Source organism: Cetorhinus maximus, chromosome 28, assembly GCF_964194155.1.
Source record: "Cetorhinus maximus chromosome 28, sCetMax3.hap1.1, whole genome shotgun sequence".
NCBI lineage: Eukaryota > Metazoa > Chordata > Chondrichthyes > Lamniformes > Cetorhinidae > Cetorhinus > Cetorhinus maximus.
This window is the reverse complement of record NC_135906.1, coordinates 26,429,301-26,443,593: the sequence shown is the minus strand read 5'-3', so window position 1 is coordinate 26,443,593 and position 14,293 is coordinate 26,429,301. Positions and strand designations below refer to the sequence as shown.

The following is a 14,293-nucleotide window of genomic DNA, read 5'->3' as shown; positions in this document are numbered from 1 at the left end:
GGTCTGCTTCAAAACCTAACGCACCATTGTGGTATTTGGGCAACAGTTCCTACGAACTATGATGAATGCAAATACTCGTAGATGTTGCTTTCGCATTGAATCTCTTCCCGTACATTATGGCGCTAACGTGCTTGCAGTCGTGTCGAGCTGATTGCATGCACAGACACCTCTGAGCCATTTAAAGAGGAAAAGAATCCAATGCGCCACTGAGGCTGCATCTTTTGCTGTTGTGATAAAGTGAGGTAGCCTGTCCCTTTAAGAGAATGCAAGTGTACTGACCATTTGGCAGCACTGACGAATCACTGTACAGTGCGGGCAACTGGGAACTGTAAGTCTAGTTCTGGAGGTTTTTGAGTGAGCACGTATGATCTGGTGCTCTGCCCTATGTCTCAATAAGCCATCACTGTTTATTCTTACATCAGTCTCTCCCCGTTATTGATTGCAAGCAGCAACTGAAGAGAACATAGGAAGGCGTGCGGTTAGAGTTAGAGTTCGGTTGGCCAACAAACTCATTTACTCCAAGACATAAAAGCTTTAAAGGTTGCTTTTCTGTCATGAGCATGTGTATAACAATATATTAAACTAATGCACTAAGCAGTATGGATATAGCTGCCTGACTAGTATGTGTCAGCTTGAATCAGTTGGCAGCAGTGTCACCTTCGAATCAGAGATTTGTGGGCTCGAGCCTCACTCTATTTGAGCTTATACTCTAGGCTAACACTCCAGTGCAATGCTGAGAGCAGGCCTCATTATCAGAGATGCCATCTTTCCGATGAAATGTTGAACTGAGATTTGATGTGCCCATAAGTAAAGGATCCATGGTAGTTCTTTGAAGAAGCAGAGGTAATTCTTCATATCCTGGCCAATATTCATCTCTTGTTGTGTGCACTTGTGTGCAAATTGGTGTTTGCACATCCCTCCAAAATTGCAATGACTCTACATTGCTGTGAAGTGCCATGGAACATTGTGAGGATGTGCCAGACTCATATATACAAAAGCATAAACTTGACTTTTTGAGATAATGTTAGCAACCCATTACAGCTTCTTGAGTTTTATTGGAGCGACACTCATTCATACAAGTGGAGAGTATTGCCTTACACCCCTGAACATGTGCCCTGTCGATGGTGCAAAGGCTTTGATGAGTCAGGAGGTGAGTTTGTGCTTGTGTATATATACATAAAAATATTTTTAAAATTTACATTTATATAGCACCTTTCACAACCAACAGAACACCCCAAAATGCTTAAGAACCAATGAAATACTTTTGAAGCGTGGTCACTGTTGTAATGGAGGAAATGCAGCAACCAATTTGCGCACAGCAAGCTCCCACAAACAATAAAGTAATAATGACCCTAATCTGTATTTTGTGATGTTGATTGAGGGATAAATATTGGCCAGGACAGCAGGATGAACTCTCCTGCTCTTATTCAAAATAGGGCCATGGGACCTTTTGCATCAACCTGAGAGGGCAGACAGATCTTTGGAGTAAAGACTCACCTGGGAGGCAACACCTCAGACAGTGCAGCACTCTCTCAATGCAGTGCGCTGTAATGCAGGGTCAGCTTTGATCCTTGTGCTGTAGTGCTGCCATGTGAATTTAACCCACACCTCCTGACTCAGAGATGGGACGACCACCCACTGAACTACAACTGACACATACGCTTGACATAACACAAAATACTGTTAAACTGCTTATGAAAGTAAGCCTCTGCGTGCTAAGATTCCCGAGCACAATTCCAAGGCCCTAGTATTTGACAAATTCTGTTCGTGAAGAATCAGTAGGAATTCTCAATAAGAGTCCTTTCAAAAGCTAATCCCCTGCAGTGGTAGAAATGCAGCAAATCAATTTCACTTAGACCCCCAGTGACCATCATAGAAAAAAGACTTCAATGCCATCGATGTAAGGTAGACTTGAATGCAGGTCTTAGGGCTGAAAGACATTATTTTTAATCCATTGCATCTGGCATGTGAACAATGCAGATATTAAAATACAAACTGACTGCAGATGCTCAATTTTCTACTTGTTTTTATGTCATTGGTCTTGAAAATGTAAACATCTGGAGGATCGTAAATTGAATTTAACTAGTGTTTCTGACAGTACAAAGGAATCATTTGAAGCTGCCAACTCCTTTGGTACATAATAAACCAAATGTTTTATGAAATTCTTGAGGCCTCCTGTTTGCTAAGCCTGCTTCTTGTTGTCACAAATTAGTTAAGCTTTTCTGTGGCATAGTGAATGTCTGCTTTTGTTATGTTTAATGCTGCACCACCTACAATAGGAGTGGTAAACACTAGAAACGCACGGCAGCTCAGGCAGCGTCAGTGCAGACGGAAAGAAAGTGAACATTTGTGGTTGTTGTCTTTTCATCAGTACTGGCAAAAAGTTAGAGATAGGTTTCAAGGCAGTATAGATGCCAGGGAAAGGGGTGAAGAGCAAAAGGGAAAGACTGTGGTAGGATGGAAGACAGAGGTGATTATTTTTTATTCATTCGGGGGATGTAGGCATTGCTGGCTAGGCCAACGTTTACTGCCCATCCCTAATTGCCCCTTGAGAAGGTGGTGGTGAGCTGCCTTCTTGAACCGCTGCAGTCCCTGCAGTGTAGGTACACCCACAGTGCTGTTAGGGAGGGAGTTCCAGGAATGTGACCCAGCGACAGTGAAGGAACGATGATATATTTCCAAGTTAGGATGGTGTGTGGTTTGGAGGGGAGCTTGCAAGGTGGTGGTGTTCCCATGCATCTGCTGCCCTTGTCTTTCTAAGTGGTAGAGGTCACATGTTTGGAAGGTGCTGTTGAAGGGGCCTTGGTGAGTTGCTGCAGTGCATCTTGTAGTTGGTACACACACTGCTGCCACTGTGCGGCGGTGGTGGAGGGAGTGAATGTTTAAGGTTGTGGATGGGGTACCGATGAATAATCAGGCTGCTTTGTCCTGGATGATTTCGAGCTTCTTGAGTGTTGTTGGAGCTACACTTATCCAGGGTATTCCATCACATTCCTGACTTGTGCCTTGTCGATGGTCAGCAGGCTCTGGGGAATTAGTAGGACAGCTACTCACTACAGAATTCCCAGCCTCTGACCTACTCTTGAGGCCACAGTAGCTGGTCCAGTTAAATTTCTGGTCAATAGTAAACCTCAGGATGTTGTTGAAAATTGTGTTGGCCAATATTTACCCATCAATCAACATCAGTAAAACAGATTATCTGGTCATTATGACATTGCTACTTTGGGTGCTTGCTGTGTGCAAACTGGCTGCCACATTTCCTATGTTACAACAGCGGCTATACTTCATTTGCTGTAAAGCAATTTGGGACGTCCTGTGATAATCTAAATGTGAGTCCTTTAGGTCTTTCACCTTGCTATAGTCTGGAGGCTTTTAAAACATAAGTTTGATTACACTCACCTTCTCTCCTACTGTTATAAACCCTGTTGGGTCATGCTTTATGTTGACCCTTCTTCAAGGCTTCTCAAAATAAACTGCCTACGGCAACACTCCTGAGTGAGAAGCACCTTCAGAGTTCCTTCCCAGGAAACAGGTCACCCTCCCTTGAATCCTTCCCACAATGGCCTGGCAGAGGATGGAGAATTCTCCGAGTGGGGGGGGGGGGAATCCACAATAATTGAACACATGCCCCAACCTCCCCTGGCTTTCCTCCCGGCCAGGCTCCACTGCTATAAGCCTGACGGGGCAGAACTTCTACCTGACAAATTCACTGTGTCCCTGACCTCTTCCCACTTTCAGGGATCAGGCACATCTACCCATTACCGGCCAACAGACATGCCATTCATCATTGTGGGTGATGGGAGGCGAACAGGCTTCGGTCCCTTGTTGTGCTCTGCTGCTTTCCAAACGCAAGTGGAAACCGTAGCCCAAGTTTGAGAAGGCAAATTTCATTGTTACGCTGCTGTCAGGAATTTGAAAACCCGATCCCTCTCACCACGGAGACGTTAGCAGCACTGGGCGGCAGGACCAAAGTTCCCTTACACCTCGTGCTGCTGGGCTGCTAATGGCAGGGATTACCTCGTATAATCCCCACTCACATGGGCAAGGGCAGAACTCTGCTGGGCAAAAAAAAGAAAGTCAAAGTCACCAGGTCCTGTTCAAAGTCCTGTGCCAATTTGACATCAAAGAGCAGAAGGAAGTTTGGGGTCCGATCACACCACCGCATCATGTGAACGCAAGGCGCTGCGGTTGGCTTCAGGACGTTCTGCTTCACTTAAGGTTGCTGCACAGGGCAGCGCTTCTCAGAATGTGACCCGTGAGGGGCCACCAGGGGCTGCCGCAAAGTGCGAGTGCGTCACTGAAGCTGGTATTCAGCCAGGAGAGTCTGACGGACTCCTGGCTCCAGTCACGGTCCAAGCAACCTGGAGGCAGGTCTGAAAACCTGCTGCCCTAACCAACAGCATACAACCGCGAGATCGGATTTTCAACACTCGTGGAGCTGAAAACAAAGAGGAGGAACCGGCTGAATGTGGAGCCCAGCAGGAGACTGGAGCTGGGAACCAGATATCACCTCAACAAAAACAGAATTACCTGGAAAAACTCAGCAGGTCTGGCAGCATCGGCGGAGAAGAAATCAGTTAACGTTTCAAGTCTTCATGACCCTTCAGCAGAACTGAAGCATAGTTAGGAGAAAGGTGAAATATAAGCTGGTTTAAGGTGGGGGGCGGTGGGGGGGAGAGAAGTTGAGGGTGGGGTGGTTGTGGGGATAAGCAAGCAGTGATAGGAGCAGATAATCAAAAGATGTCACAGACAAAAGGATCAAAGAGGTGTTGAAGGTGGTGATATTGTCTAAGAAAAGTGCTAATTAAGAATGGAAGACAGGACACTCAAGGTACAGCTGTAGTGGGGGTGGGGTGGAAAGACTAACAAGGTTTTAGTTTTAGATTTAAAAATAATGGAAATAGGTGGGAAAAGAAGAATCTATATAAATTATTGAAAAAAAAGGGGGGGAGGGGGAAGAAACGGGGTGGGGATGGGGGGAGGGGGAGTTTAAGATCTAAAGTTGTTGGATTCAATATTCAGCCCGGAAGGCTGTAAAGTGCCTAGTCGGAAGATGAGGTGCTGTTCCTCCAGTTTGCATTGGGCTTCACTGGAACAATGCAGCAAGCCAAGGACAGACATGTGGGCAAGAGAACAGGGTGGAGTGTTAAAATGGCAAGCGACAGGGAGGTTTGGGTCTTTCTTGCGGACAGACCGCAGGTGTTCTGCAAAGCGGTCGCCCAGTTTGCGTTTGGTCTCTCCAATGTAGAGGAGACCGCATTGGGAGCAACGAATGCAGTAGACTAAGTTAGGGGAAATGCAAGTGAAACGCTGCTTCACTTGAAAGGAGTGTTTGGGCCCTTGGACGGTGAGGAGAGAGGAAGTGAAGGGGCAGGTGTTGCATCTTCTGCGTGGGCATGGGGAGGTGCCATAAGTGGGGGTTGAGGAGTAGGGGGTGATGGAGGAGTGGACCAGGGTATCACCTCATTGGTCAGAACTAAGAGAAACGTTATATGTTATATGTCTTAGTTCTGATGAAGGGTCATCCAGACTCAAAACGTCAACTGTGTCCCTCTCCACAGATGCTGTCAGACCTGCTGAGTTTTTCCAGGTATTTTTGTTTTTGTTCTAGATTTCCAGCATCCGCAGTATTTTGCTTTTATCACCCCATTGGTGTCTCATCAGAAGCAGCCTCCATTCTCCCCATGAATTATGATGAGAGTTTTTGGGGTGACGAGCGAAAGCAGGTGGGGGTAGGGCCGGTAGGTGGTGCGCAGGGTCTGTTGTGCTGTCAAAGTGGTCCGCGGACTAAAAGGTTTGAGAACAACTGACATAAGAACAGGAGTAGACTATCAGCCCCTTGATCACATTCTACCAGTCCATGAGATCATGGTGGATCTGTATCTTAACTCCAGCCACCTGCTCTGGCTCCATAAAAAAAAAACCCTAGCGACCTCAGATTTGAAATGATTAATTAAGCTAGCGCCTACTGGTCTTTGTTGGAAGTTTTGTGTGGTGCAGTGGGTAGTTCCCCTGCCTCTGAGCCAGAAGCTCTGGGTTCAAGTCCCACTCCAGGACTTGTTGGCCAAGGAAGGCATGCCCACAACACAGCCAAACAGGCTGAGTATTGGAGCCTCCACTATAGCTCCAGACTATGACATGTAAAAGTGCATATTGCCGCAGCATCGAGGTCTCCTTGAGTGAACTGCAACACGCCACCTATTGATTTTTGCTGCAGCGAGTTCCACACTTCATTGTGTGAAGAAATCTTTCCTTACTTATCTTCTGAGTGGCCTGGTTCTGATTAGACAGCTATGCCCTCTCCTCCTGGACTCCCACACCAGATGGTGTAAGATGAAATATTGGAATCAATTCCTGAGTTTTGAAAGTGTGAGAACGAGTGGGCTCAGAGACACTAAGGATCAGATGTAATTTATTGTCTAGCCACCCGCAGTGGATGTTATCACCCAAAGACATTGAACATTTTTCTCTGTCACCATAGTTAATGGGATTCTGGAGTCCAGTTGTGTTCACATAGTCAAAGCTATCAGTGCCAAATGATTTACAATTATATCACATGTTGCTTGTAGACCATACTGGGAATCAGATACTCTTGCAACAAGGAATGGAAATCTTTAATTATGTGGTGAGAAACTGGTTTGTGCAGCACAAAAAATTATCCAAAGCAGAATAGAACTATTTACTTACACCTAAACCCGGTGGCTCAGTAGGTGGATGTTGTACCGAGTATTACAGAGCAGGAAGGTGCATAATCACAGAATTTCAAAAAGAAATTCCCTTCTTTGAACCTTGAGGGTGCAAAAGAACGTCCCCACCCCCCACCTCACCCAGCAGCCCGCCACCCCCACCCCCTCCCCCTCCCCCACTGCCAACCGAGCCCAGTTGGTCTCATGCACCTAGCGGTAAGCCACACCTAGCAGAGAGCTGGCAGGAGCTCACACCTGCCATCCCTATTACCCAGGCAGCTGGGAACGGCGCCATGAAGGGACAGAGGGAAGAGCATTACATACGCTCACGAAGGTGGAAAAGAGGTGGAGGATGGGACATGTTTTAAAAAGGGCACCATCGTTGGTAAATCTTTTTGGTGGGGGAGGGGGAGGAAGGGCAAGAGGAGAAATGTCAAATACATGATCAAGTTGAAAACTTACAGATGACAAAGACCATTTGATCCATCCCAACTTATCCATCGAAAAATAACCTGAGCTTCCCCATGACAATTAATGTCAAACATTTCTTAAATCATTGCAGGGTCTTAGAAAGAAAGAACTTGCCTTTATATAGCTCCTTTCACTTCTTTAGGACATCCCAGCATGCCCCACAAGCAATTAACTACTTTTGAAGTGTAATTACTGTTATATAAATAAATGTGGCATCCAATCTGCACACAGCAAGATCCCACAAACAGCAATGAGGTGAACAACAGTTTATCTGGTTTGGCGTTGCTTGAGGGAGAAATGTTTGCCTTGGCAGTGGCAAATAAAACTCCTCGGTTTAATCTCTCACCATTAGCCTGTTGCAAACTCATTCCTTATATTGGGTCACTCTTCATGTAAAGTAAACCGCTCACCAATCTAAATATGACCATTTGCCTGCGTGACCTGTTCATTGGCCGGAATTTTACGGTCCTGTCGCCACGGGGACGGGGCCTTAAAATGTGGTGACTTACTCTAAACTCCATTGACTTCGGCGGGACCGTAAAATTCCATTGGCATAAAAATACCGCCCATTAAGTTCTCCACGTTGTGATTTAGGATGATGGATTATGGGCCGATTGGACAATGTCATTGGGCAGGACATCATGAGGAGGATGTCCTCACAAAATGTCTGGGCCCCAGACCTTCTCCTTGCAGCAATTCTGCAATATAAAGGTAAATGGGCCACCCCACCCCCATGAGAGGGGAGAAAGCTTGTCCAGTCTTGGTGCCAGTTTTATAAGTTAGTACGCTGAAATTCCAAAACTCCGAGGACTAAGCAACTCACCTTTTCTCTTCCCTCTCTGTGTTTTCAGCTAACCTGGCAATGACAGACATCATATTCCTGGTATGCTGTGTGCCATTTACAGCCACTCTCTATCCGCTGCCCAGCTGGATATTTGGAGACTTCATGTGCAAATTTGTCAACTATTTACAGCAGGTAACAAGTGGCCAAGGAAGCCTCCTCTGGCTGAACTGTGATTAGCGCGGGTTTGGGATCGGTCTGTGCTGACCTGTAAGATGGATTTGGCCACATGGCCCAAGGGGGTGCTCTTGGGATTGGAGCAGGGAAGTGAGGGCACAGTGTGGGAACACAAACTTTGAGATGTAGGTAAGAATATCAACAGGAAACTTGGAAAGGGCTCAGAAGGTACATGGAATTAGGGGCAGACTTGAGGTTCTGTCTTTTTCCCTATAGCAATGTAGATGATTCAATACGTAAGAGATCCAGGATATGAGAGAGGGGGGAAATGCATGCGTCAGAAATTTTGCCCATGTATTTAGCCTGTCCTCCTTCACTGCTGTTTTTAATGCAAGGAGGTGGGGTTACACCACAAGTTGAGGTGTGGTCATGTCACTAGACTAATAATCCAAAAGCCCCTACTAACGCTCTGGGGGCATTCATTCAAATGCCCACCATGGCAGCTGGTGGAATTTATATTCAATTAAATTAATTTTAGAAGAATCTGGCATTGAAAGATGGTCTCAGTAATGCTGATCAGGAAACTATCATTGATTGTTGTAAAAACCCAATGGTTCACTAATGTCCTTTAGGGAGGGAAATCTGCCCTCCTTACCCGGTCTGGCCTAGTGACTCCAGACCCACAGCAATATGGTTGACTCGTAACTCCTCTCAAGGGCAATTAGAGATGGGCAATAAATGCCCACCTTGCCAGTGATGCCCACATCCCATAGATGAATTTTTTAATAAAAAGTGACACCAGCTTACACTCTTTTTATAGCTCAGTAAGTTTATTCAGTGAGTAGCTATGCCACACAGGGAGGTCCAAGATAAAATTCCCCAGTTTGGGCTAAGATAGTGATTCATTTCAAAACCTTTATTTCTCAATATAGCCCGATGCTAATTATTCTGAGAAGGTGTTGGTGAGGCTTCTCCTGGAACCGCTCCAGTCCTTGAGGTGACGGACCACCTACGATGGTCTTAGGTTGGAAATTCTAGGAGATTGAAGCAGTGAGGATAAAGGAACAGCATTATGTGTGGCTTTGAAGGGAATTTGCTGCCCATGGTGCTCCCACAACATGACCTTCTTGGTGGTATAGGTCATAGGGAAGGGAAATCCTGTTGAAGCAATTTTGGCACATTGTTGGTCAAGAGAAATGTGTAGTTGAATCAGTAACGTGACAGGCAAACCAGCAGGAGACTTCCCAGCTGGTCTTAAGCTTCCGAATTAGGGAGGAAGCCAGTTAGGGTTCTAACTCCTGATAAGCCGTGCTGGAGCGAGAGGATTTGTGGACTCCAGGTGAGGACTTGACAACCATTTCCCCCTTGAAAGGGCAAAATATTACTGCCGCCTGTAGTCAAGGTTCATGCAATTGTGGCAAGGTAGTGGAGGGCAAGTGTCACCTGTAGCAGACGAGGAAGGTAGAATAACTCTGGGGATACAAAGAGAATTGAACTCATGGATATATGAAGAACAAACCAATTCTCACCCAAAAATAGCCACCTGTTTCAGAACTGATGAAAGTTATGTCTTCAAGGGGCTTTGAAGGATAAATTATAAAGGCGCATTTCTTAAACTTGGCTGGTATGCTCTTATGTAGAGGAGATTGATGAGTGATCTGATCAAGGAGTTTAGAATATTCAAAGGATTCGATAGGGAAGGTAATGGAGAGACCATTTCCTCTGGAGGAGGAATCGCAAACGAGGGGACACATCGGAAAATTCGAGTTAGTCCATTCAGGAGGGAGATCAGGAAGCACTTTTCACACAGTAATGGTAGTAGAAATCTGGAACTCTTTCCTCCAAAAGGGTGAGGATTCTGGGGGGGTGGGGTGGGGGGTGGCAATCAGAGCTATCAACACTGTGAGTGATACGGTTTTGTTGGGTAAGGTATCAAGGCTTTTGGAGCAATGGCTAAATGGAGTTGAGGTACAAATCAGCGATGATCTAGTCTAAATGATCTCATCCTTTTCCTAATGGTTCTTAGAAGGGGATGAAGGAGGAGGAGGAGGTGGAAAGCATTTGCAATGGGGCAAAAGCCACTACCATTTTAACAACTGATGTGTCTTTCTATTTCCCGCCTCCTCTCTTTCTCTCTCTGTAGGTTACGGTCCAGGCAACCTGTATCACGCTAACCGCAATGAGTGTGGATCGTTGCTATGCGACCGTTTATCCGCTCCGGTCACTTCGTCACCGCACGCCCAGGCTGGCAATGGCGGTCAGCATGGCCATCTGGATTGGTGAGTGCGACTGAAAGACAAGGAGCTGATGGGGGGTGGGGGGGTGACGGGTGGAGGGGTGGTGGGGGGTTGGTGTGTGGGGTGGTGGGGGGTTGGTGTGTGGGGTGGTGGGGGGGTTGGTGTGTGGGGTGGTGGGGGGAAGTGGGGGGTGGAGAAGAACACCAGCAAACGCTGGAAACACACAGCAAACTCCGGGAAGGCAAAAGACAAATGAACATTTTGGTTATAGACCTTTACACAGAACAGGAGAGCGAGGGTGGCTGATCCCTTAGGGGACCCATAACACACAAAGAAGGATGGGTGGGACCTTGGTAAACACATTCTTTCAGATGGACTAAATACTGGAGCAATGAGACTGCTATTGGGGTTAACACCCAGGCAACAAAGCTTAATACCTGGGACAAAATGAAAATTCTTGTACAAGAGGTGCCTGTGCATTATATTTGTAAGTTTACAGGCTTCTTGAGTTCTTTTTCACTCAATGATTTGGAAGTGACTCTTCTCCCAGTCCATCTCCAGCCTCCACTTTTTTTGCAGCAGACTCTTATGGGTGGCTTCCACCCTTGGCTCAGTTGGTAGATGCACCATCCAGGGTGGAAACAAGCCATTCGGTTCGGGAAAGTTGTGACCTGGGCTGTCAGACGATTTCATCCTACATGCTGGCTAGAATAATGAGTGAGGATTCCTGCTGCTGATCACTACCCAGGGATCCCGGCTGGGTAGTTGAACTGGGAGAGGCGGGGGACTGGGTTGGGAGGGGAACAGGATAAGGCATGGCTCTGATGTCAAGTACAACTAAATAAACTGCCAATATTTAGGGCCCAGGTTAACATGTTAAGAGTAACAAATTATGGACTACAAACAAGGGTAGATCAGAAATGGGAATTCTGCCTTTAATGTGACATCCTACGACACATCAAAATACTTCACATAATTGGCTTCCTTCACTTCTTTTGCTCTTGAGGCAGCCATTTTGATGCAGCCATTTTGAGGCAGCTGTGTCTCACAGGCAGCCATGAGGTGAATGTAGCATTGGGCAGAGCATTAAGAGAACTGCTGTTTTTGAAATAGTGCCCATGGAATCTTTACCATTCGCCAGCAGAGGCAGGAACACTCTCAGTTTAACATTTCATCTAAACAACAAGCACATGCCACCATAAAGTGCCTTTAAGACAGAAAAACATGAGCGTTGAGTCAAAGAAGGATGACCGAAAAATTGGAGGTGGGTTGTGATGTGCAGAGCGGGAAGGAACTCTGGAGTATGGAGCCTAGGCAGCTGAAAGCATGTCAAACAATGGTGGAATAAAAATCTCCTATCTCCTTCTGATGTTCACACTACTGAATCACCTCAAAGCTAAGGATTTCACTTGCGATCACAGGATTGCTGGAACTCCCCAGGGCAGCCTTAGTGAACCACAGGATTAAACTGGAGAATTCACATCATGGTCTCACTTTACAGTCAAACCATTGATACCGAGATATGTAAGCTTCTTCTGCTTCATCTTTTAACTATTTAAATTTTAATTCTGCCACCTCTTCTTTCTTATCTTGTATAAAGAGAATGGGGCCTGTCCGAATGACCTTTGTTTCTTTCCCTTTATCTGGTCCCATTTGGTCCTCACTTTCTGCCTTCTCTCACTCCTTTTTTCTTTGTTTGCCCTCTGCAGGTTCCTTCATTCTGTCCGTCCCCATGGCTACGTACCACCGATTAGAGTGGGGCTACTGGTATGGACTGCAGACTTATTGCATTGAGGCATTCCCAACAGATTCCCAGCAGAAAGCCTTTATTGTGTACACATTCCTAGCTGTCTACCTTCTCCCCCTGGTCACCATCTGCGTGTGTTACACCGTCATGTTGAAACGAGTGGGACGGCCTAGAGTCGACCCCATTGACAACAACTATCAGGTAAAGAGAGTAAGAGCATGAATTTATATAGTGCTTTTCATGACCCCGTGACATCGTAAAGCACTTTACAGCCAACAAAGCAATTTTTTGAATTGTACTTATTCTTGGAATGTAGGAAATGCAGCAGCCAATTTACTCACAGGAAGCTCCCCAAAAAAAGCAGTATGATGACAACCACATAATCTGTATAGTGATGTGGGTTGAGGGATAAATATTGGCCAAAACACCAGGGAGGACCCCCAGTCCTTCAAATTAGTGCCATGGGATCTTTCATATCCACTTGAGAGAGCAGACTGGCATTTCAGTTTTTCACTTGAAAGACTGCACCTCTGACAGTGCAGCAGTTCCTCAGTACTGCGCTGGACTGCCTGCTTAGATTTTGCCCTCATAGGGCGGAATCGTCCCAGATGTGCGCTATGTGCGGAAGCGGGCGGGTAAAACGTTTTACCCACTGGCCACAATGGCGGCTTTTCACGCCGCATCATCCCAGACCCGCCGCGTTAATCATGCGTTCCCAGGAAATACGCAGTTTCTATGGCGGATGGGCTCTCATTCACCCGCCACGGTGTCATCTCACCGCCATATCACGCCGGGCGCCATATTTAAAGTGTAACCCCGCGCACACCTCGCAGCGCTTCCAGCCCAGGACTGCTGCACAGAAGACATGGCCCTGAAAGGCAAAAAGACTGCAGTTTCCAGATACAATGACGCGTCCCTCAAGCGGGTTTTGGACACAGTGGAGTCTCGCTGTGATGTCCTCTACCCCCGCTCTGGCCGCAGGAGGGGCAGCAACATCACCAATCTGGCTTGGAGGATGGTGGTAGTAGTGGTCAACGGCCAATGCCCTGCAGAAGTGGACAGCCACCCAGTGCTGCAGGAGGATGAAGGATCTCCTCTGTTCTGTCAGGGAGAGTCACTCTTCCCATCGCTCTCAACTCACACACTCACAAACCCATCACACATCCACAGAGCCCTCACTCACTGCCAGTTCAAGGGACATCACCATTCACTCTCTCACACACACCACCATGTCCTCATCTCGTTCATGGGACCACTCACCATCCACACAGGCCAGACGTACTTATCATCTGGCCTGGCAGGCGTCCTGCTTACACTTTCTCCACCTCGGCTCTTGCAGGAGAAGCTGACACACAACAAGAGGGAGAGGTCGCAGACTGGTGGAGGGATGCCTGACATCAAGGTCCTCAGACTTTGAAAACAGAGCCATCCAGTTGGCCGGCGAGGATCTGGACCAGTCCTGTGCTGACAGTGAGGTCGGCGCTGCTCTACTAAGTGAGGATCCAGCAATGCAACATCCACCAGACAACCATGCTGTGAGTGATGTGTCCTGTTTCACAGGCCACTGCATTAATTATCTCCCCTTGCTTTCACAGGCACATCTGCCAACAGCTGACATCATCCATGACTCAGGGCCTCCAATCAAGCCCCAAAAAAACCTCTGAAGAGGAATCTGAAGGCACCCTCCCTGAAGTCCCGACACAGCGCTCACCCACACCATCTATCAGCGCAGAGACACACAGCTCAGTGGGACCTAGCTTTAGAGTAGCCTCGGGTTCACAATCTGCTGAGCACATCGCACTGTCTGATCCACAGTAGGCGGCGGCAGGGAATTCCCAGGCCTCCCACTCGGAGGACAGCTGGAGGCCAGAAATCTGCTGAGTCTGAGTCAGATGAGAAGCCTCTGGACTCGGTCATGCCACAGTTGCTGGAGCTGCAAAGACAAGCTCGGGAACATCAGGAAGGAATGTCCGCTGCACTCCTCAGATCGCAAAGTACGATGGAGCAGTCTGTCCGTCTTCAGGCTAAGGTGATAGCGCCGGGATTGCAATGCACCGAGGTCAACACTGGTAGGATGGCGGCTGCCATGGAGACCTTGGTTCAGGACGTTGCTCCTGCACTGCTGCACGGGGTCAACTCCATTGATGATGCCATGGTTGGCCTCCAACAGTGTGTATGCGAGAGGGGTGCCGGG

General features: G+C 47.2%; 1 protein-coding gene across 1 annotated transcript in view; it reads left to right on the top strand.

Moving 5' to 3' along the window:
* Nucleotides 1–14,293, top strand: part of LOC144668960 (G-protein coupled receptor 54-like) — a 35,254-nt gene that overhangs the window by 7,505 nt on the left and 13,456 nt on the right. Inside the window, exons 2-4 of the mRNA XM_078531464.1 lie at nt 8,009–8,133; nt 10,259–10,394; nt 12,062–12,300. Of these exons, the coding sequence (XP_078387590.1) occupies nt 8,009–8,133; nt 10,259–10,394; nt 12,062–12,300 (500 nt within the window). The remainder of the gene's footprint in view (nt 1–8,008; nt 8,134–10,258; nt 10,395–12,061; nt 12,301–14,293) is intronic.